The sequence below is a fragment of the Rhinolophus sinicus genome, linkage group LG10 (assembly GCF_036562045.2).
Source record: "Rhinolophus sinicus isolate RSC01 linkage group LG10, ASM3656204v1, whole genome shotgun sequence".
In the NCBI taxonomy this organism is placed as follows: Eukaryota; Metazoa; Chordata; class Mammalia; order Chiroptera; family Rhinolophidae; genus Rhinolophus; species Rhinolophus sinicus.
This window is the reverse complement of record NC_133759.1, coordinates 110,790,109-110,812,999: the sequence shown is the minus strand read 5'-3', so window position 1 is coordinate 110,812,999 and position 22,891 is coordinate 110,790,109. Positions and strand designations below refer to the sequence as shown.

The window sequence follows — 22,891 nt, the reverse complement described above, 5'->3', positions numbered from 1 at the left end:
GCGGCAAGCCCTGATGCCGCCCGCCGTGGAGACGTGGCCGTGACTCCGTGGCACCCGTCTTCGGCATGGAGCCGAGTGCCGGCGCCTGCAATGGCAGCCCCGCAGCCCTGGAGCTGTGCCAGGCGCTGCGCGGCGCCACCCTGGCGAACCAGACGTCCGGGCTCTCGGAGCAGCAGCAGTACGCGGTCGGGCTCTTCCTGTCCTGCGTCTACACCATCTTCCTCTTCCCCATCGGCTTCGTGGGCAACGTGCTGATCCTGGTCGTCAACATCAGCTTCCGGGACAAGATGACGGTGCCCGACCTGTACTTCGTGAACCTGGCGGCCGCCGACCTCACGCTGGTGGCCGACTCGCTCATCGAGGTGTTCAACCTGCACGAGCGCTACTACGACATGGCCGCGCTCTGCACCTTCATGTCGCTCTTCCTGCAGGTCAACATGTACAGCAGTGTCTTCTTCCTCACGTGGATGAGCTTCGACCGCTACCTGGCCCTGGCCAGGGCCCTGCGCTGCGGCCCAATGCGCACCAAGCGCCACGCCAGGCTCAGCTGCGGCCTCATCTGGATGGCCTCGCTGTCGGTCACCCTGGTGCCGTTCACGGCCGTGCACCTGCAGCACGGCGGGGACGTGTGCTTCTGCTTCGCGGACGTCAAGGAGGTCCAGTGGCTGGAGGTCACCCTGGGCTTCGTGCTCCCGTTCGCCATCATCGGCCTCTGCTACTCGCTCACCGTGCGGGTGCTGGTCCAGGCCCACCGGCACCACCGCCTGCGCCCGCGGAGGCAGAAAGCCCTGCGCATGATCGTGGCGGTGGTGCTCGTCTTCTTCATCTGCTGGCTGCCCGAGAACGTCCTCATCAGCGTGCACCTCCTGCAGCGCACGCAGCCGGGGGCCGCGCCCTGCCAGCAGTCCTTCCGGCACGCCTACCCCCTAACTGGCCACATCGTCAACCTGGCGGCCTTCTCCAACAGCTGCCTGAACCCCCTCATCTACAGCTTTCTTGGGGAGACCTTCAGGGACAAACTGCGACTGTACCTTGAGCAGAAGACAAACATGTCGGCTCTGAATCGCTTCTGCCACACTGCCCTGAAGGCAGTGGTCCCCGACAGCACCGAGCAGTCAGAAGTGAAGTTCAGCGGGGCGGTGTAGATGCCTGAGCTGCACCCGCAGAGACTCACAGCAGTGGCCCTGGGCGCTGGGGACACAGGCCCAGCCACAGCACTGCTGGGGCCTCTCCCGGGCACTGCGGTCACACTCAGAGCTGTCAGGCACCCCCACCAGCCACCTGGATCCCCACTGCTCCTACACAGAGCTGTGGCCATCCACCCACGCTCACGACTGCAGGTCACAGAGGGACCGGGAGGGGCCGGGGACCAGCTTGCAACTCCAGCCCTCTCTGCACAGACTGTCTCACAGCAGAAGACGGTTCTGATGTTGGCCAACAAAGCAAAAAGCAAGGGCCACTCTGGATGGAGTATCGTAGCTTCAAGGGAGACCTACCATCCTGGGGAGAAACGGAGTCTGGAGACAGGATACGCTCCCGTGAGGTGAACGGGACCTTGTGGCTCACTCCCAGGGCTGTGGTCACAACCGGCCCAGCACGCCACAAGCGCACCGTGAGTTACAGAGGCAAGGACGCACTCCTCTGCACGCCGAGCACCCGTCACCTCTCAGGACAGCACCTGGCCACAACTGGTGAGTCACACCTGGACGTTCGGGCTGCCTGAGCCGTGAAGGCTCTTCTCCAGGGACAGGCCAACTGCCTGCTCCGAGATGCCGGCCAAGACGCTGTGTTTGTTTCCAACCGTCTCTGTCCCCCGTTAGTGTGGCGTGAGGCCGAGAGGCAGGCCAGTTGGCCTCCATGAAATAACAGTGGGAACAGTGACGACTAAAACGCAAAGAAGGAACAGCTAATGATTGCTGGCAATGTTCAGCCTTAGTCAAATACAGCCATGCCAGTTCTTCCAGATGCTCTAAGCAGTTCCCTAATGGGGACAAGACTCTTGGAGTGGGGCCAAGGCAGCAGAATCGCACCTTCCTCACAAAGGAGAAATGTCCCGTAGCCCAGCAAGCCTCGCTCACTAACAGAACTCTTAGGAGGCCAACATGTAAATCCAGTCACCTGGACGCAACCTGCCACCTCCAGGGTGCCTGACCTCTGTGGCACAGTCCTCCGGCACCAAGAGAACTCCTGCTGCAAACGGATCACATGTCGTCGCTTTTCTAGAAGGCTCCGGTTGTCAGCATGAGCCATGGTGTCCTGCAGTGGCTCAAAGCACTGACACAGCCGCAGGCTGGGGCCCCCACCCCTCCGCCTCACCTGCACGGCTCAGGGCCACCTCCCCTGAAGCGCAGCTGGAGCAGGCTCTGCCCTGAGCGAGGCCTCGAGGGTCCTGCCACGGGCGGGGCCCCACCGGAATGGGCCACTTTCCATTTTAACAGTTCTTTCTGTGTGCAAATCTCCAGGAAAGGATTTGTCCCCTGCAAGCATCTGCATTCCCCAAACTGCACAAGTGCCATCCCCAGAGGTTCACGTCCCTCAGACTCACTTGCGACACACACATCCCACGTCCAAGTACAGGAGCAGAGCGCTGACAGGCCTCTGCCAGGATGGCCCGCACCCCCAGGTCCAGGGCTGTGGGGAGCCACGGGGGGGCAAGAACACCTCCCTCTCCGAGGTGAGCGTGAGGTGTGGCGGAGCCCGAGCCAGTCCCCAGGACGACAGCCTTCCCTCGGCCGCGTGGACCCTCCATCAGCCACCAGTCTTCACACGGCACCAAGGCCCCGCGTACAGCCCTGGTTTTCTGAACGACGGGAGAGGGCCTCAGACGCCTCCCCTCATCCTCTCCCGGCCCCCCGATTGCATTCTGCCCGGCAGCACAGGGCCCTATCAGAGCAGCTGGCTGTGCCCAAGCACTGCTGGGGCACCCCGACGGAGCTATCTTACACCGTGAGTGCTGGCTCCTAAGTCCCCTGTGGAGGTCAGTGCTGACCACTCTGTCACAGAACGTGGGTACAGACTGGAGCTCCAGCCCCAAGCACCTAACTACATGCAAGGGGGTCACCACTCTGATCCCAGCTGGAAAAGTGGTGATGGAGACGCTCTGAGAAGATGCAGAGATCAGAGGCCATAATGATTAACTCTCACGGGAGGGTTGGGAGACAGACAATGTATTAGAGAACAAGGCCTCGTCTTGGAGGCTCCAATAAGCCAGCCCAGAGTCCACATTGCCCTAAGAGTCTACAGCTGCTGGGAACCTTAAATGGCAGTGACCTGGCCAGGAAGGTGCCGTCTCCAGCTGCAAAGCCCAGGTCCTTTCCTCCACGGCCCTCGGCAAACCCTGGCTCTGACAGGCGAAAGCAAACCACGTAGAGACTACATACTGGAGTGAGCACCAAATGGGATTCCGTCCTCTCCCTCATGCTTAATAACTCACTCTTGATTATGGGGAGGCCATGGCCCCCCCCTTCCCAGACCATGTGTCCCCACTCGGAGAGGAGAGGAAGCGTTTGGACCTCAAAAGCTGGCCTGTGTACAGACCTTGCTCTTAGAGGGCGGGCGGGGACAGACCTCACACAGACCTTCCCGTCGGCTGTTTTGTGTGCGGTGGGCGAGGTGCCTCTGAACTGCTTCACATGGATTGTGCCGCCGGTGCCCTCACCGTGCAGATGTGAGGTGCGAATGTGGAAGAGGGCTGGTGGGAGGCCCCGTGGGAGTGGGGAACAGCAGGCATCCGTTTAAATCCAAGTAAGAAAAGCATCAAGAAAATGACAGGGTCCCATGCGAAAGACACAAGGACTCCCCTGATGGGTCCCCACTGGCCAAATCTAGGACAATTTGAGCAGTAAGATAATTGGGAAGAGTAAATAATTATAAACTGCTGTAAAACAAGAATCCCTGAGTCCATTCCAATACAAATAGGTGTAAATAAACAATGAAATAAACATAACACAATAGATAATGTACAGGAATGAACGAACGAATGAGAGAGAGGGTGCTGGCCGTGGCAGAGTGACGGGGGAGCTGGTGTGGGGCTGTCCTTCTGCAACTGTCCCTGAGGCCACCCCGGGAGCGACGAGGAGCAGACACTGCAGAGCCTGGGGTCCCTCCACCTGCTTTCATGCAGGGGAAACAGTAACCACAGCCCAGAGAGGGGACCGCTCTGGACTGAGCCCCACGAGGAGGGCACCATGTGCCCACATCTTCATGGCAAAATCCTGAATGGGGACAGGGAGATGGGGTTCAACCAGATGTCAACGTCATAAGAGACAAAGAAGGGCAGGAGTGTTCCCGATCAAGGGACGGATCAGAGATGTACCACTGAACGGACAGGACTGTGTGATCTGACACAGGGTGGCCTGCCAGGGAAAACACTCCAGGCGAGTACTTGAGCCATGTCACCGCTCTGCTCCGGAGACTGGGAATGGCGCTGAGGTTGTGGGAAACACGGCTCGTCACACAGGAAGATGGAGTGTGGCTCAGCCATAAGGACTGGCACACTGACACACGCCACACATGCTCAGAGAAGAAGCCAACACGGGAGGACCAGTGTGCGGATCCACGTCGACGAGATGCCCCCACAGACAGACCCACAGCGACAGGAAGCAGCCCACGCGTGGCTCCCAGGGGCCAGGAGAGAGAATGGGGAGTGACTGCTGCAGCGGCAGGGTGTGTGGGGTGAAGACACTCTAACATTAGATACTGGTGGTTCTACAGCTGGGAATGTACTAAAGAGCACTGAAGCACACACTTAAAAAGGAGGAATCTATGGTAAGTTATATCTCAATAAAGCTGTTGTTTCAAAAGAAATCACTCAGGCACATTTCTTCCTAGTTGGTCTCCCTTACTTGCATGCAAAACAGTCCCTCTGAAGTAGGTGCCACTGTGTGACAGGCTCACTTGCTCCTTCCCACCCCGGTGGCCCTCCCCTCCGCCTGCAGGTCACCAGCAGCCACGCCCCCTGAAAATGGAGCGATCTGAGCCGGCTGGAGGCCCAGAAGCCACCTTCCAACAGTTATTGGAAGCCTTCTAATCAAAGTTTTCCCTTTTTACTTACTGTCCAGAAATTCAAGCTTTCTTTTCTTTTCCACAGTAGGAACTAATGATCTGGGGTGTCTTGTGATATGCTTTTCACTTGAAAATAGAGGAAAAGAACTTCCATGAAAATTATAGCTGAATTCCCTAAATCGTGCCCTGGAGGCTCATAAAGCCACAAAGGCCAGCTCCAGCCATTGGGACTTTTGTCAGCCTGAGGAGACCTGCACAGCCGCCTACTGGGTGTTGGGTGAGCCCACCTCACCACTCGCCAGCTGTCGGCATCAGGGGGACGCAGGCAGAAGGCCCCGTGCAGGACAGAAGTGGGTGCACATCAGGGGGACGCAGGCAGAAGGCCCCGTGCAGGACAGAAGTGGGTGCACCGCCACCCTGCTGGCTCTGTCCTGTTCCAGGACATGCTCACTGGGCAGTGTGCTCACCACCCAGAAAACAGGCTTTATTGTTCGAGCCATTCCTGTGTCACTTTATCTCTATTTAGTTTATGTTTGGGATAAAGTACTTCCCGGAAAACATTAGAGACTCGAAGGTGATGAAACATGTTGGTCAGCTGCAAGCAGCAGACGCACAGACGTCCCCAGCCCTCCGCTCAGGTGGGTGAGACATTGGGACCGCTGAGGTCGCGGCTACATCTTCCCTTCTGTGGTTACTGGCTGAGACTAGGGAAGGAAACCTTTCGCTTCTTGAACTGACTGATCAACTGAGAAATACCTGCCGAGTGAGTGCGCCTTCCCAGTGGGCGCCTTCCTGAGGCAGCACTGGGGCTGTTTGCAGATTTAATTAACTCCTTGCCTTCCCAGTTTGGGCAGGTGGGGAGTCAGCTAGCCAGCTCAGCAGAAGCAGAGGAAGAAAGGGGGGAGGGAGGCGGTGTCATCTGTCATCTGTCAACCGCCCACCATGTCCCAGCTTCTGTGCACCCACAGCCTCCAGTTCAAAGCCGTTTGGGTGCCTTAACCTACCTGGCCCACAGGCACCTCCCACAGCCCCTGGAAGGGCAGCTGCAGCCCAGATGGTCAGCAAGCCAGCAGGGGGGCGGTTCCCAGAGGGGTGGGGCACCCTGTCCATCAGAGCTGGGTGGGCCCTTCGACACCGGGCGTGGCTCCAGACACATTGAGACAGACACATCACCAGCTTCCAGGGACATAAGGCCGGGGAGAGCCCTGTGAAAGGCTTGGGGCGTCCCACGACGGATGGTCCCCGAGCCAACACACAGAAAACTCAGCGGCATGAGCCTGTGCACACGCCTGCAGCCTTAGCTGTCACGCCCAGAAAAACGGCAGCTGCTCTGAGTTGATCTGATTTCTGCCATTGTCCAGAGGGTGGGGGAGCTCGCCTGGGAACAAAGGTTTTAAAAGCCAATGGAACACAATACAAAAGTGCACCAAACTTGAGTGTAATTCTAAGCCTTCATAGAGGGGTGATCTCAGTCTAAAACTTATCACAAGAAATCAGCCATAGGGAGTCCTGGCAAGAGTCCCCTTATTATTAGAAAAGGCAACATGCCCGTTCCCCCCAGGGCACCGCTGCTTCTCAACAGGAACACCCACTGACGGAGGAGGAATAACCTTTCACACCAAGTACCTCCCGGCCTGGCCTGGACAGCTACTGCTGTGTGGTCTACTTCCTGCCCCTGGTGGGCTGTCCCGTGTCCCTCTGCCGTCCCCATGGCACTGACGACAGGGGTCTCTGAGGAAATCACAATAAACTGCTCCAAGGAAGTCACAATAAACTGCTCCCACACAAGGAAGACATCACCCCCCAGACAGGGCCCTGCTCAGAACGTTCTGTCTTTAGCAAACAATACGGCCTTTTCTTTGCTAACTCAAGAATGTAAATGCCCAGAAACGAAGAAAATGCCCACAGGCCACTGTCTCGGGTGCTTAGTTTCATCTTCTTCTTTCCAAGAAACAATGGCCGGTGGGCCGGTGGAGTACAACACGCAAGGTTCTTTCTGGCCCTCAAAGTCACAATCCAGAACCCCTTCTCCCAGGGCAGCTAGGCGTTCGCTGAACTGGAAGACCTGGTTTCAGGGCAATCGCCAAATCCGTTAGGAAGCCACTCAGGTCCCTGGATCCCAAGCTGCCCATCCCTGACAACAGCAGAAATGGCCAGATCAAGTGACACCATAAAGCTCAACACTGTAAGAGCATAGAAAATCAGAAAGGATGGGGGAACTCTCAGACCGATTTCTGGAAGGAGCTCGAAATGGGAGGTAAGTGATTGAATGCCAGTGCCACTGATGTCCTCAGGGCATTTATCCATGCTGCCTGCCCACCCTGAGCTAAAGCACACAGAGCTGCACCTAGGGCTGCCACCTGACGTCCAGGTGGCCTGAGCCCCCATCACCTTCACCCCGACCCTCCGAGTCCACGTGTGCATGTGCACACACACAGACGCACACCCACACTTATAGCAGACTAGCAAACAGACGCCCGTGGTGCTCAGGAACAAAGGGCTGCCTGTGACGGGGGCAAAAAGAAAACAGTTTATGGGGCGTTGTGGGGTGCCCATGAGCCTTGGACAAGATGTGAGCTGGTCCTCATTAGCTGCACCCCAGAAACCTGGCAGGAGCCAATATAGACTTCCTGGAGACGCCACAGCCATCCCAGGCCTCGGAAACGCCCCTAAATAACTTTCAAAGGCAGTGACCAGGAAGCAGTGAAAGTCAGCCTGGTAAGCAGCGAAAACAGCAGCTACGTGAATAAAACCGCAAACACAGCAGATGCACAAGCAAACTCACAGACTTCATGCTGGAATATAAAACGTAGACCTTAAAACAACCAGCTGTGGGCCGGCCCGGTGGCTCAGGCGGTTAGAGCTCCATGCTCCTAACTACGCAGGCTGCAGGTTCGATTCCCACATGGGCCAGTGGGCTCTCAACCACAAGGTTGCCAGTTTAATTCCTCGACTCCCGCAAGGGATGGTGGGCAGCGCCCCCTGTAACTAGTAACGGCAACTGGACCTGGAGTTGAGCTGCGCCCTCCACAACTAAGACTGACAGGACAACAACTTGACTTGGAAAAAAGTCCTAGAAGTACACACTGTTCCCCAATAAAGTCCTGTTCCCCCTACAACAATAAAATATTAAAAAAAAAAAAAAAAAAAAAAAAAAAAAACCAGCTGTGCTCATCACATGTAAGGAAACAAAAGTCAAAGCTGAAAATATCTGCATGGAACATAAAACTATAAAAAGAAACGTAGGAAATACACCAAGTCCTCAGAAAGCACAAACTTCACAACACACAACTCATAGGAAACAGATACTTTGAATAGCATTATAACTATTAAGGAAATCAAATTCATAATTTAAAAAGTCCTGAAATCTCCAGCCCCAGAGGTTTCACTGGCAAATTCTACCAAACAGTTAAAGAAGAATTACCACTAAATGCCCTGATTTGAAACCAGACAAAAACAACACAAAAAAGAGAAAACTACAGGCCAACATCCCTCATGAAACTAGATGCAAAAATCTTCAACAAAATACTGACAAAGAGAATGCAGCTCAGATAAAAATCATTACACACCCTGACCATGTGGGGTTTATTCCAGGGAGGCGAGGCTGGGTCTACGTTCGAGTATGAATCCGTATCATGCACTGTGGCGGCTGAAGAGAAAAAATCACGATCGGAACAAGGGATCGGGAAAAGCATCTGACAAAACTCAACCTCGATTCAGGACAAAAACTCAGAAAACTAGGAACAGAGGAGTTTCCTCGACTTAAGGAAGAACAGCTGCAGGAGAGAAATAAAAAGGGGCAAGTGACAGTCTGAATCTCCACTGTAATTGTCGCTAGGAAACCAGGAGGAGCCACTGGAGGGAGAGTCGTGAGTGGGACACCTGTGGGACAGGAAGTGACTTCCATCCCAAGGCTGACTGAGTGCCCGCGGGCGGCACTGAGAATAAACTTGAGGGAGGAGGAAGCAGAGCCGCCAGGTGACTCAAGTTAGGGCTGGACCAGGATGGGAGCCAAGTGCTGAGACGCAGGCCAATTCCAGGTGTGGTTTCCCCTCACGGCCTGGGTCCCAGGGGATGTGAGAGAAAGGGGAGCCAAGGATAAACACCAGGAAGAAAGGACACACTGTGTGATCCCACTTCTGTGAGGTGCCTAGGAGTCACATCGCAGGGACAGGAAGGAGACAGTGGTGCCAGGGGCTGGGGGAGGGGAGGAGTGTTTCCTGGGGACAGAGTCAATCTGGGAAGATGAAAGTTCTGGAGATGGACGGTGGTGACGGCTGCACCACAGCGTGAATGGACTTAAGGCCCCTGAGGTACACACTTTAAAATGGCTCCAGTGGTTAACGTCACATTGCGTGTATTTGACACAATAAAGAAAAAAGAATCAACCAGGCTTTTGCCTGAGCCACCGCAGCAGTGATGCTGCCATCATCCCCGTGGGAGCAAGGGCTTGGGTTCTGGACAGAGGGGTTTGGAGTCCACAGTCAGACATTCCAGCTCCAGCGGACTGTGTGAGGGCTCTAGGTCTGGAGGGCAGGCGGGAGTCTGTGCTGCGGCTAAGGTGTCGCAGCGAGTGGCAGTGGCTCTGAGTGTCGACACAGGACACCGCCGGGACAGGGAGTGCACAGACAGCCGAGCCCTGAGCCTGCGCCGCGGGCCAGGGCAGCTCCAGCTGCAGTGAACAGCACTGCCTCTCAGCGCACAGACGCCAACGACAGGAGCCAGGGCACGACGCTGCCTGCACACACGGGTGAGTTTCCTCAGGGAGCCCCACAAGTCCAAGTGCTCTCAGGAAACAGGCGTACCGCAGAGTCTCTCGCCGCTGCTGGGCTGTCAGCTGCTACGAACACTTCTGAGGAAACGCTAGGCTGTGGACGGAGCCCAGAGAGCCCACATCTTACATCCACGCCTGTGCTGTGTGGTGGATCTAGTGACACGCTTCCAACCCCGAGTGCAGCCAAGTGTGGGGAAACACTCCCGAGACTGGTCACAAAGCCGCTTTTGTGCCCCCCCCACCACCACGCTGATGGAGCCAGGGCCATACTGTGAACCCCTAAGGAGAGGCCTCAGTGCAACAGCCCGTGAGGACTGACTGAATGCCGCCAGTAACCGCGCAGGGAGGTTGGAAGCAGGCAGCTCCCCACACAGCCTCCAGGTGGGGTAACCAGCCCCTGTCCTGAAGCCACCTGTGCCACCCCGACCCCAAGTACTCGAGCTCAATCCAGGAAGAAGCATTTCCTAAGTCCCTCAGAATGGCACCTGTGGGACGGGGTCATGGTTGGGAGCTGGGCTCCCCACTCCCCCCTTGTGGCCACCCAGGTTCTGCTATGATCCCACAGTCCCACGGGGACCCTTCCATGGACGGTCTCTCAAGGATGGGGCCCCTCCTCATCCAGCTGCCCCATCAAGCGTAGCTTAGTTCATCACTCACACACACCTGGACACATTTTGACTTCCTGCTTCCCTTACACCCCAGAAGCATACAGTTTTGCCTTAAAAAGTCTTAAGTACAGTTTAATCTGCCAGGAACGAATAGAAGCAAACTGAGAAAAAAATAAGACAGAACTTTCCACAAGTGATTTATCCTGAGGAAAGGACCTGCCCACAGGAGATGAATTCCCTTCTCTTTGCGATGGAGCTGAGCCAAGTCCAGAGGCGAGGTCCACCCCGGGCTCCCTCGCTGCCAGTGGCCCCAGCCCCACCACTCTGGTCATTCAGTCCCCAAGGGCACAGTTGCAGGGCTCCTGGCTTCATCACCGCCACCTGTGACTCCAGTAGTGCCCCACCCTCCACGAGCACGCCATGCCTGTTTGCAAAGCATGGTGCTCTGTACTTGTTTTTCCTGAATCTAGTCTGTTCCGTAAGCTTGTAAACCTTAGACAGCTTCTCAGATGGCTTAGGTGACAACGTGACAGCGTGGGGGCTGCGGCAGAGCGGCTGAGGAGGGCGTGAAGGCGCGAGGAGGACAGGCTCACACAGTACCAACTATGAGAAACTCAGTTTAGACGCGCAGGAACTCTTCAGCCTCCAGCCTCCACCCTCGGCACAGATTCATGCTCCCTCTTCAGACATGCTGGCGGCAACCCTGTCACAAGGGAGAACGGGACGAGAGCGCTGGCGGCTCCAGTGTCCAGCCGGCACCAGCAGACACCCGGGGACACAGAGCTGCTTAGCAAAACCTGATTCTCGCCCTGGCCAGGGCTGGACCTAGACGGCGAGCACACTGGTGTTGGCAGTGCCCTGGCCGGCAGGACACACAGCCAGGCTCCGGGCCAGGAGCCACGCTCACCGCGATGGGGCAGAACCAGACTCGTGCCTGGGGACGCCGCCAAGGCCAGGCCGCTCCAGCAGGGCGGGAACACACGCAGACACGCGAACACACACACGTGCACACATATGTACACATGCATGCCCACACACATGCACGCATATTCACACACGTGCTCACACTCACATGCTCGCACACACTTCCCACGTGTCTTCCACATCTTGACTGACCTGAGCCCCCGAGCCTACTCTCTGGAAGCGCTCGGCCCACTCAGTCTGGTGAGGCAGACAGACACCCCCATACAGAAAGGGGTGACAATACTACACGCTGTTGGCAGAGGCACTGAAGTGGCTGCTGAAAGCCCCGTGGCGGGTCCCCAGGAATGGCGCGGTGCCCTCACTCAGACCATCTACCACCACACAGGGGCCACGGCACCAACTCTGCTCACAACGGACAGGATGCCAGTCATTTGGGGCAACAACATTTCAGCCTGCGAGGCAAAAGTAAGCGTGCACAATGGGCCAGGATACGAGTGCCATCCACTGGGCTGAAGGTTTCTTTCAGGAGAAAGTATGAGAGCAAAAGCCACTATTTCTGAAAAACCACGGCCTGAGCCCTGCCCATGGAACAACAGAAGTCACGATGTCTATTTAAGGCAAAAGCCCAACTACCCAGCCTTGGAATGACATTTCAGCACCCAGGACACGGTCACCATGGAATACCTTGACTGAGCAGGCTGTCACCACACAAATCACCCCTCGTGTTCCACTCCCTAAGCTGAACTGTATCGCAGACATCTGCCGACGAAGCTACGAGAAGCTCGGCTCCTGGGATGACATCCAGGACTTTGGGACTTCAGGGCACACTGTCACTTATTAATCAAAAACAAACCACAGCGACACTTGCCGAGTGCCCGTCTGTCATGAGTATGGTTTCCTGTGCCCTTCCTGGCACCCGAGATGGGTCTGTGAGCACCTCCACTTCACAGATGTGACCCTAGAGCATAGAAGTGTCACCTGCCCCAGGTCACAGAGCTCGTGGGTGGGGGAGCGCAGGAGGCTTCTGTGGGGTTCTGACTCCACAGCCAGAATGCTACTAAGAATCTACTGGTTTTTATAATATCTACTGTGTTTCCCTGAAAATAAGACCAAGTCATATTAATTTTTGCTCCAAAAGACACATTAGGGCTTATATTCAGGGGATGTCACCCTGAAAAATCATGCTATGCCTTATCTTCCGGTCAGGTCTTATTTTCAGGGAAACACGGTATGTAAACAGAAGAACAGTTCATAAAATTGCTAACTTTCAACAAACGTAGACATTCACTCAAATCAGTTTCTGTGCGGCCCACACAAACGTTAATAGCACTTTCCCAAGAGGACGTATGTTTACATATATTACTGGTTCTAAAACCACAAAGTACCACAGCTGTCACTCACTAGGCAGTTACTCAGATAGGCCCCACGTGAACCACTTTAATACATCATGTGGCGTGCTATGGCCACCCTATGTGACAAACTCGTGTTATCTGCACAGACAGCCTCAGAGAGAAGCGTGTGTCCGAGGTCACGACCCACCAGCTGCTGTCTGATCCCAGCCTGCATGACCCCGGAAGCTGACCTAAAGCACCGCCCCCAGCCCTTCTGACACACAAGCCCTCCTCTCTGACCTGGAAAGTGGGCCAATTGAGCTCCGTGACAAAGACATGTCCCCTGTGCTTGCTCTCCCCTTCCTGCTCTCAGGAACAGAGCCCAGAAGTTTTGATCGGGCTCTTGGCTGCCTGGTGGAGATGACAGTCCCAAGCCTCACCTGCAGCCACATGGGCAGACAGTAAGGGGAGGACGGCAGGCAGGGGCGAGGGCATGTCTGCACCTTCCGGGTCCTCTCCTTCAGGATAAAGCTGTCTGTCCCCTGCCCCAGAACAAACACATGCACAGGGGAGGGCGCCCTCTGACCACACAGCCAGGGACAGAACCCGGGGTGGGGGCACATGAACTGAAAGGAGCGCAGGTCCCCAAACAAGCCATGAAATCAGCTGCCCCAGCCATGCCACTCACTCTGGACTGTGAAATAAATTTCTACCCTAAGGCACTGGGTTTTGGGACCTCTGTGTCACATCTGTAAACCTCAGTCTTAGGTCACACTTTTTGGTTCATTCCCAAAACATTTGCCAAGCCCATCTTGCACATGGAGCCCTGTGCTGGGCACCTGCCACATTCCACAGTCACACACTGCAGTCCTTGCCAGGTGGGGCCCGGTCACAGTGGTCTCCAGGATGGGGCCCAGGGGCTCAACGTGCCTGGCTGTAGGTGGCAGCTGTGCTGAGTCCTGAAGAACGCGCAGGACTGGGGGGCCAACAGAGGCTCTGCGAGGAGGCAGCATTATTCAGACCAAACCTGAGGGATGGGGGTGGGCCAGGACCTCAGCCCCACGCTTACTCTCAGCCTGTGAGGATGTTATCTGTGAGCCAATGGGAGGCAATGAGCATGGAGAAGCCGATGGCCTCGGCCATGTGCGTGGTGCCTGCGTGCGCGTCCCATCAGCCCTGCCGTCACAGTGGTACTGAGATGTGCACTGGCCTCACCAGCACAGCGTCGCGAGGGGATGGTCAGCGTGGACGGACAAAGGCCATCCTGTACCACTGAAACTGACCACAAGACTGGCCAGTTAAACTAGACACTGTTTACACTGCGAACAGCGGGAGACGTGAGCTCTGTGCCTGGGAAAACCGGCTTCAAAGCGGTAACTGTTTTCCCAGCTGTGAAGCCTCCATCCTGGGAAATCTTCTCATGGCATCACAAAATAACCTGGAGACGACTGAACAAATATTCGGCTTGGTCTGTCCGTTCTGGCGTTTTAGACCCCAGACTGGAGAACTTTCTTACATACGTCGTCTGTGAGTCAGTGACTAATACTCCTGATAAATGTTAGTGAACATGATAATGAAATAAGCTTCCTTAAATAGATGCGGTGTCCACTCCCTTCACTGAGAACAATAAATCCAGAGGCTCCCTCGAGCAGCCAGGACCTGGGCAGAAGAAAGGGCAGGGCAGGAAGCACCCTGCCGCCCTGTTCTGTGTACTCACAGGCACCAGTTCCTGGACGGAACCACTCAGCCGTGCAGATGAAGAGAAGACAGGGCAGCACCAGGCAAAACCACTGGATGGGCATGCACATACCACAAATAAGTGCTTGGCACCTCTGGGCAAAACTTCCCATCAGCTTTAAAATGTCCATGACCAGCAATTTCAAGACCGACAACATGAGCTCTCCTTCTAAAGCCAAGAAGAAGAAAAAAACAGCCACTGAAACAGAGATCCACTCAGGAGACAAATAGTCGTTAATGTATGCGGAAAATGACCTTGCATGGTAGTGTTCAAAGGGACTGAAATTGAAACCACCACGAGCTATCTTTCTCTCTGTGTCATACTTGAAAACAAGAAAGCACTGTAGTGCCCAGGGCTGCTGTGGGTACTCTCCTGAGTGGAAGAGGAACTGCATAGATTGTAAAAATACTGAGGATACACTCCAAAATATTAACTCCAGTGTGACCTCAGGGTGGTAGAATTAGTCGTTCTGGTTTCTTCTGTTTTTCTGATCTCTCTCTCTCTCTCTCTGACATTGGTCATGTATAACTCAGGAAAAAATAATAAACATTGCTTTTTTTAAACTGCATTTTGCTGAGTTATTTTCTGCTGACCGCAAGGAAGCAAAGCTCACCGACAGCTTCCCGGGCTGACCACAGCATCAGTTAAAGCCTTAGATGTCGGCATGAGGACAGCTGGGGTGGGGAGAGGGGGATCTGTGCTCTTTGGCCCCAGTGAGGACTGCTGGGTCTCCATGGCAGTGGGAAAGCTGCTTGGCTTCCAACTTTTCCAGAGTTCTTCAGATTTAATGAGTGAGCTGAGAAAACTCACGCAGAGACGGGGAGCACATGCTTGCAGCCGGCCTACCAAGAGACTGTGTGCCCATGATCCCCGCCTCCACCCTTACCTGTGAAGGACACCCAGGGACGTGGCTAGGACAGCCACCCCAAAAAGCGCCTGGAGACACACACAGGCAGCACAAAAGGGCCGTGATAGGATGGCCCCACCACGAAGCCAGGAAAACCCCCACTACCAGCCCACCGGCAGTTTGTAGAGTTGATAAAACCAGTGCATGTAGGATCAGCAAAGCCTGGGAGGGCAGAGCTCCAACTTGCCCCTCCTGGCTGCTGGGACAGTTTTGGCTGTCCTCTTCCAAATGGGGGCACTGTGATGACAACAATACAAGAGTGATACACCGAATGCTGCTGAGGACGCAGGGAGGCTGCGTCTCTTGTGCGACCGTAGAAGGTAAAATGGGATGGCCATTCTGGAAAACACTTTGGCAGTTTCTCAACAAACTAAACACACACGTACTGAACTACCGAGCAAGACTCCTGGGCCTTTTCCCCAAAGAAAGGAAAGTATAGCTTCACAGCAGCTTTACTTGTAAAAGTAAAGCTCTGGAAACATCCTTCCTTCAATGGGTGAATAACCATAAAGGGTGGCATGAGGGGAATGTGTGCTGACAATATTTTGTATCTTGAATCTGGTGGTTATAGAAACCCACACCTGTGATGAGACTGCACAGAAACACACACACAAATGCAGGTAAAACTAGTGAAATTTCAGTGAGGCCTGGGGGCCCAGGGCCCATTTCCTGGTTTTGATACCACAGTCCACTATCAATGGGGGCACCAGGCAAAGGGCACACGGGACCCCCCTATAATGTGTTTGCAAATCACTATGTAGCTACAATCGTTTGTAAAATAAATATTCTTTAAGAAAAAATCAAAGTGAGTACCCCAACGGCACAGTTCTGACCAGGCCCTCCACGCGAACGCTGAGACATGGTGACAGTATACTGAAACGCTCTGAGCCCACCTCATATGTGGCCGCTCCCACCAGCACTGGGCAGTGTGAAGGTGACCATGTGGCCCACAGAGCCTGAGGTGTTTCCTAGCTGGCCCCTGACAGAGGTAATTTACCAGCCCCTGATTTGATTTAGGCCAACACTCTGATGAGGGCAGAGAGGGATGGTGACCAAAAACACGACTGGCCAAAACATAAAGAACAACAATTTCCATAAAGCCTCACAGAGCTGACAAAAGAGTAAGGAATCTCCAGACCCAAAGTGAGGGGTACACAGAAGCTGGAGCCCACATAAATGGAAGGCTGTGGGGCCATCCTGTCCTGAGGCAATTTGACACCGGGAAGTGTGAGCGGGGGCTGCGGCACCTGCCAGCTCACGGGTGTCCTTTGGTTCCTCTGAATTCTGCATCATGGGCTATATTACCTCACCAAAGTATAATTCTCAAGCACTGGACAAAAAGATAGAAGAATAAATCAATTAGTAGAATAGAATGCAAACCCAAGAAAATTTAGAGAAAGATTAAAAATTTTTTAAAAGGGTAGAATATTCACTAAATGATATGAGACAACTGTAGCTTTCTCTTAGAAAATAAAATAAAGTCAGATTCCTATGTCACAGAAAACACAACTGTAAATTTCAATTAGGTTAAAAAACAAAATATAAAAATCAAAACTACAAAATTTAGAGAAAATAGACATGAAAACAGGTTTATAATTAATTGTGGAAGAGGGAAGGGCTTCTGAAGGAAAAACCAGCCCCCCACACACACAAGGAAAGCGTCGTGTAACATCAGTATCGCATCATCACGCTGCGCTATACCTGAAACGAATGGTTTATGTCAATTATACCTCAATTTTAAAAAACCTAAACTGAATTTTAAAACTCACCTATAAAAAAAGCTCCTATGAAAAATAGTAACTTCGAAAGATAACAAATTAAAAGTATGTGTAAGTGTAATATATACCCAAAAAAATCTTTGTTTAAAAAAAGGCAATCAATTCAACAGGAAAATAGGCAAAAGATCTAATGAGGAAACTCATGGGTGAAAGACAAATGACAATAAATAATTGAAAAGGGTCTCAGTTTCACTAGTGAACTGGAAATTATAAATTAAAACAAATTCTGCTCTTCACTCATCAGATTAGCAGAACTAGAAGACGGCAGCCCCGCTGGGTGTAAAGTGAGGAAGTGAACACGGGGGAAGTCAACTGGGGCCCGTTATTCTGTGTCAGACTCTCCCGTGCAGACCCTCCCAGTGCCATTCCCTTTCTGGGTGTGCACCAAGAGAAACAGGGACACATGATGCAAAGACACCTGATACTGTTTCCAGGGGTAAATGCTGGAACCTAAGGGGAATCACTGGTCTCTGGCCTCCCATTTCTCATATGTACAATGTACTCAGTCTGTGAGTCCCTACAGTCTATCAATTTATAATCTCAAGGATTGGCAACCTAGCACTCAGCAGTCAGAGCAGAAAACGAAAACAATAGGAGAGGGGAAATTCTGCTAAGAAAAACATTTCACCTCCCAGGGAGCTGTTTGGGGATTAGCAACCCCACCCCGACTAGGTTAAGGACAAAAAATCCACTGCCAGACCAGTAATATTTCTTGAGGCAAAATACCACTGGTAGGAAGTATTCTGGCCATGAGCAAATTCTCAAGGCCGCCAAGGTCACAGCCTCACTGGATGGTTTTATGAAGGGCTGCAGGCTTCATGCCCATGTAATTCCTACTGGATCTTCAAGGTTACACAGGAAAGAGAAAAGATGGTCCATACGGAGTAGCTTTGCTTCCTCTCCACATAAACAACCTCCGTGCCCCCGAGGATGCTGGTGCAAAACGCTGGCCTCCTTCAGCCCAGCTGTCCCACGGGTCACAGTTCAGCAAAGCCCATGAAAACACTCGGGACGCTTCAGACTACAGCGGGAACTTGGCACCCAACCGGCTACGAGAGCACACTGTATTCCAAGAGAAAAACAGGGTTACCCTCCTTCCAAAAGTACTTGTCACTGTGCACTCCAGACTGTCCTTCCTAATGTAGGACTGTCTGGTCAACACGTCTGAGGTCTTTCTCCCAACATCGTCGGCGTGCACAGTGTGTGAGCAGGTGCCAAAAAGGAGAAGCTATATTCCTTACATGGGGTTGGCAATGTTGACGAGCACCGGCTGAGCCAGCCCAGTTCCAAGAGGGGACTTGGGCAGGTGACATTTCAGGTCCCTCGCTCGGAAAGGTAACCAGAGACAGGACACCCAAGTGCCAGTCTCAGGTGACTGCAGGTGGAGGACTCCTCTGTGAAGCTCAGTGCCCACACCTAGGCCCATTGGCGTCTCAGGAGGCCGTGCACAGCAACGTGCAGTGGAAATATAAGGGATTCTTATGCCGAGACAGTTCTGCTGATCCCATGGCCAAACGAGCCCCCTCCCTCCCGGGCCCCCACGTCCCGCCTCCAGGCAGCGAGGTGGCATTTACAACCGCAGAGGCGGGCTCAGCCTAGGTGCCCTCCACAGCAGGAGGACACTGACTGGCTCTGGGGTGACAGCTGTGTTGACACTGTCTCCCCTCATGTGGCTCGGGGTCTAGGACAGCACAGAAATTCCAAGTATGCCCTCAGTGACAGCAGAGGGAGGGGAAAGACAGACCTGCAGACACACCCCTTCCCGCCCCCAACATCCATGCACACGTGAGCGAGCAGCCCCTCTGGGCTCGTGTCACCCCAAATGTCACCCTTGCATGCCCGTCAAAGCGGAGGCTCATCCTGGTAGGAGCCCGGAGACACAGCCAGGCCGGCTCTGTCCAGCTCCCAAGTGCAGGATCACGGGAGGTTTCAAGAAGCTGTGACAAGGGGAGGCACAGGTGAGGGCATCGCCCTCATTAGAGGGAAGAGCAAGACCCTCCCCCCACCCCCCGTGAATGGCCTCCCTGCAGGACGGGCAGGGTCCTAAGACGCGGTGACCACGACGCTGAGGAAGTCACCAGGGCTCCTGCTGTCCCGGGACAAACTGACCACCCTCTGCTCCTTCAGCTCAGGTTCATGGCCAGCGCAATGGGCGCTGGGCAGTGACAGTGAGCGGCGCAGCTCAGATGGCTGCAGCCATTCCAGACGAAGGCCCCAGAACCGCGCACGGTGGGAGCTGGGACAGAGGTGAGCAGACAGGCCTGCCCGCTGAGTGTGGGGCAGGACTCTAACATGGCCCCCGGGGGCCATGCAGTGTCATCACTTGTGGATACTTCAGCCATCCTGGCACAGGCTCAGGGCGCCTGTGCTGTGGGAAGTGACCCACAGGCCTCCCCAGACGGACATTTCCGGAGGACAACACAGTGGCCCAAATGGGGACAGAGGCGTCTTCATTCCGCACTGGATTCCAGAGGTCTCTCCAGGACGGGGAGGGGGGTCGTGGGCGAGACAGCACAGTACTTTTCCACACGCTCCCGGTGACAGGAATGTGCTCCCCGGGCCTCGTCGGCCCACCCTGCTTAAACTTAGGTGCAGCGGTCAACATTCTGTCCTTTCAAAAATGCCTGGCACCTCTTCTCCATAATTTCCCGTGAGAACCAGAGGGAGTGAAGAAATATTTTTCTTAGCAGAGACCAGGATGTTCTCCAGGAAGAGTCGTCTCCATGCCTTGAGAGACCAGCCCCCCAGCAAGACCACCAGGGGTCTTCGGGACACAAGCCCCCAAGCCCGGACCCCAACTCTGCGACAACAGCTGGAAATCCTCCAAATGCCTGGGAGCCCCGACTTGCCGGTACGCTCTGTGCGGCGGGGCTGCGCCCCCTGCTGGCCGGTCGGGGCTCCCACACGGGGCCCTGGGCTGCGGGCCCCTTCAATGCCCCTCCTGCTCCTCTCACCCTCAACAACCCTGTGGCGGGGAAGCGAAACACAAGTGCACTTGATGCCACCAGGATCCCCAAGTTAGAAACCAAACAAACACGCAGGCATCAAAAGACGCTGGAGAGAAACATACCAAAATGCTTGCTTCTTTTCTCTTTTGTTTTCCAACTTTCTTTTTATCAACGTGTGTCAATAACGAAAACAATGACACACTTTAAATAAAAAACATCACTACCAATCTTGGGCAGAAATTTTAACTTGTGCTATAATCACCATAAACCCACACTGTGTGGTGGGTCGTGCCAGTGGTCAGCCAGCAGAGCTCACTGAAAAAAGGAAGCTGGGAGTTGTACGACAAAATACAAACCACCACGGTGATCACATGAAGTTCATTTCAAAGAAACTGGAATCTAGCAAGCAGGAAACGTCAACAGAAATGGCCCAAGAAAATCATGTGTAATTGAGGTTCTGCACGAATGGGGGTGGGCTGGGCCACTGAACGGGAGCTCAATTAACTCTAAGAAACTGGTCTCCATCTGGGATCTGGAAACCAAAAGAACAGCCACAACTGGGGCTCAGGTGGTGAGAATGGGAGAACAGGAGTCGGCCTGGGGAAGCGGGTTTGCTGACAGCCTGCATTCACAAGACTCGGGAGGCTGCTAAAAGCAGCCAGGCTTCCTGATGTGGAGGCCGGGGAAACCAGGAGCAAAGGTGCCTGTGCTCTAATGAGGCCCCAGACCTTGTGAGTTCTTGGCCAAAGAGAACGCAGGGAAAGGGGTACCTGCAGCAAGTCAGGATCCTGGGTGCCCACTGGCTGCCCCACACCCTGGTGGTGGCAGCTGAGCGATGGCCCCAGGCACAGCTGAGCCCCTGCCCTGCCGGGGCCAGATGGACGGGTTAGTCCACACCAGCTCGCACAGCAGAGCTGCCGACCTGGATGGAGTCCCGGCGTGTTCACCTACCCTGAGGGACGGCAAGACTCCCAAGGTGCTCGCACGGGGGTCCCAGGGAGCCCACTCCCAGGGCCCGGATGCCACGCACACGTGTGCAGAAAACTGTCCTGAGAAATGGCTCAGGACGGGCCTGCTCTCCTCGCCTCCGTCCCTCGGCACTACGGCCCTTCCGTATTCTCTGAGGGAAGGTTACATGTCACCTTGCACCTGACTTTTTAGGGTACACTGCCCGGGGCACTAAACAAAGGCACAGGTTGAAACACTGATGTAAAAGTGAGCGAATGTGACGGTTAGCCACGCACCTTGGCCAAGTTGGCTGGCTTCCAATTCTTCCTTCTGAAAAGAACTGAAGGACCCGAGCAAGCTGGTATTTAATGGTAGCACTCTCAAAACAAATGTTGGTAACATGCCCACAATCACATAACGGTCTCAGAGTTGAAGGGATTAAGCAACATTGCTACAAGAGGACTTCCATTCTCGTTCACCTGTTTATGTGACTAAGACCATTCAGCATTCACAGCCTGAGTCAAGAAACAGGAACAAAACAACACCAAACCCCGCGTCAATCAACCAGTGGCTAACACTCCTCCACCAGCCAGAGAATTACGTGACGTGTGCCCAATAAACTTGACTTCTTGTTGAATAACTTGTCAAAATGTACTATCTTATGCTGCTTTGATCAACTGCATACTAGGAATTACAAAAAACAGCTCAATAGAGAGAAAAATTTTAACACTCAGAAGTCAGTAGTTACATAAAACAGTTAAATGTGTATCATAATTTTGTGGCGGATTTATGTCACGCTAGAGATGAACGTTTTTAGATGTGGATTCTTAAATGCAGATTCCCAGGCCATGCCCCATGTATCACTATGTGAAGGCCCCCTCCCTTGGGCGCGCTATGCCACCCCCGTCCCTCAGAGAACAGCTCAAAGGCCCATCTCCAGGCCTCGCCATCCTGGGCCTCCACCGAGCCATCAAAACCCCCTTTAAAACATGGTAGATGCCCAAAACAGCAGCCTGTAGATTTGGTGGCTGAAGACAGTCATGGAGTCCCAACCTAAAATTTACTGCAATTCCTGCTTGCCCTGGAATTGCTTTCAGAAGGCACTGAGCATATCCACGTGTAACTTGTTCCATCCTCTGTGTCACCTCGGCCAATGCCAGCAATACAACCCCGTAAGTCTCCCTCCAGGTGAGGAGACGAGGTGAGGCCCACGTGTCCGCATGCACCTACCTTGGGGTGCGCTGCCTGGGTGCCCTGTGTGGCTTCAGGTGCCCGCAGTATCTTTTCTGCCGATGCCTTCTTCAATTTTTTGTTCTTTACCCCTGTCACATCGGTAACTTTTCTCTTCTGTTTTGCCATCCTGCAACAGAGAAAATAAATTGCTAAATACACAGTAAATAAAAGGTCTCAGGCCATAGAATATTTTTATATTCTCTCATTATAAAGGAAATACATAGGTATTTCAGAAAATATGGAAAATATATAAAAGTTAAAAGGAAGTCAAATCCCCTAGTTTCATAACCTATAGATAACCAATTTAATCTTTTGGTAAATTTCTCATTCCTGAGTGTTTTCACATATATATTCTGTATTTCTAACTAAACATGAACACAAAGCCTTTTAAGATTCAGAGAAATATCTTTTTTAATGACAGTTATCAAAATTTTCCAAAAGTGAAAACTGGTCTACTCCCCAATTATTGACTATTTCGGGTTATTTTTTTTTCTATTATTATGGACTAACTCACACTTCCCCATCACTGTGGGAGGCTGTGAGTGACCGTCATGTACCACATCATGAGGGCATTTGGTCGGCCACGGGTGGAAGGGCCCATGGAGTCTGGCATGGCCTCCTTGACTGTGGAAGAAGCCCTGACGGGGGCCACATAAAAGGGCTGACACGCGATGCCAGAAGCTAGACATGAACTGGTT

The 22,891-nt window shown here is 53.6% G+C and overlaps 2 protein-coding genes across 5 annotated transcripts in view; one reads left to right on the top strand and one right to left on the bottom strand.

The window, feature by feature from the left end:
- CHLSN (cholesin) overlaps positions 1–22,891 on the bottom strand; it is a 91,860-nt gene that overhangs the window by 64,108 nt on the left and 4,861 nt on the right. For 2 of the 4 annotated variants that reach the window (XM_074314039.1, XM_019747469.2), the window contains exon 2: positions 22,191–22,320. In XM_074314039.1, coding sequence (XP_074170140.1) covers positions 22,191–22,319 — 129 coding nt within the window. In that variant the 5' untranslated portion in view covers position 22,320. Of the gene's footprint in view, positions 1–22,190; positions 22,325–22,891 lie in introns of those variants that run through there. The other 2 variants (XM_074314042.1, XM_074314045.1) reach the window with 1 other exon arrangement.
- GPER1 (G protein-coupled estrogen receptor 1) lies at positions 66–4,809 on the top strand. The gene has a single exon (XM_019747465.2). It carries the CDS (start codon positions 66–68, stop codon positions 1,143–1,145), a length of 1,080 nt encoding a protein of 359 aa, XP_019603024.2. The 3' UTR covers positions 1,146–4,809.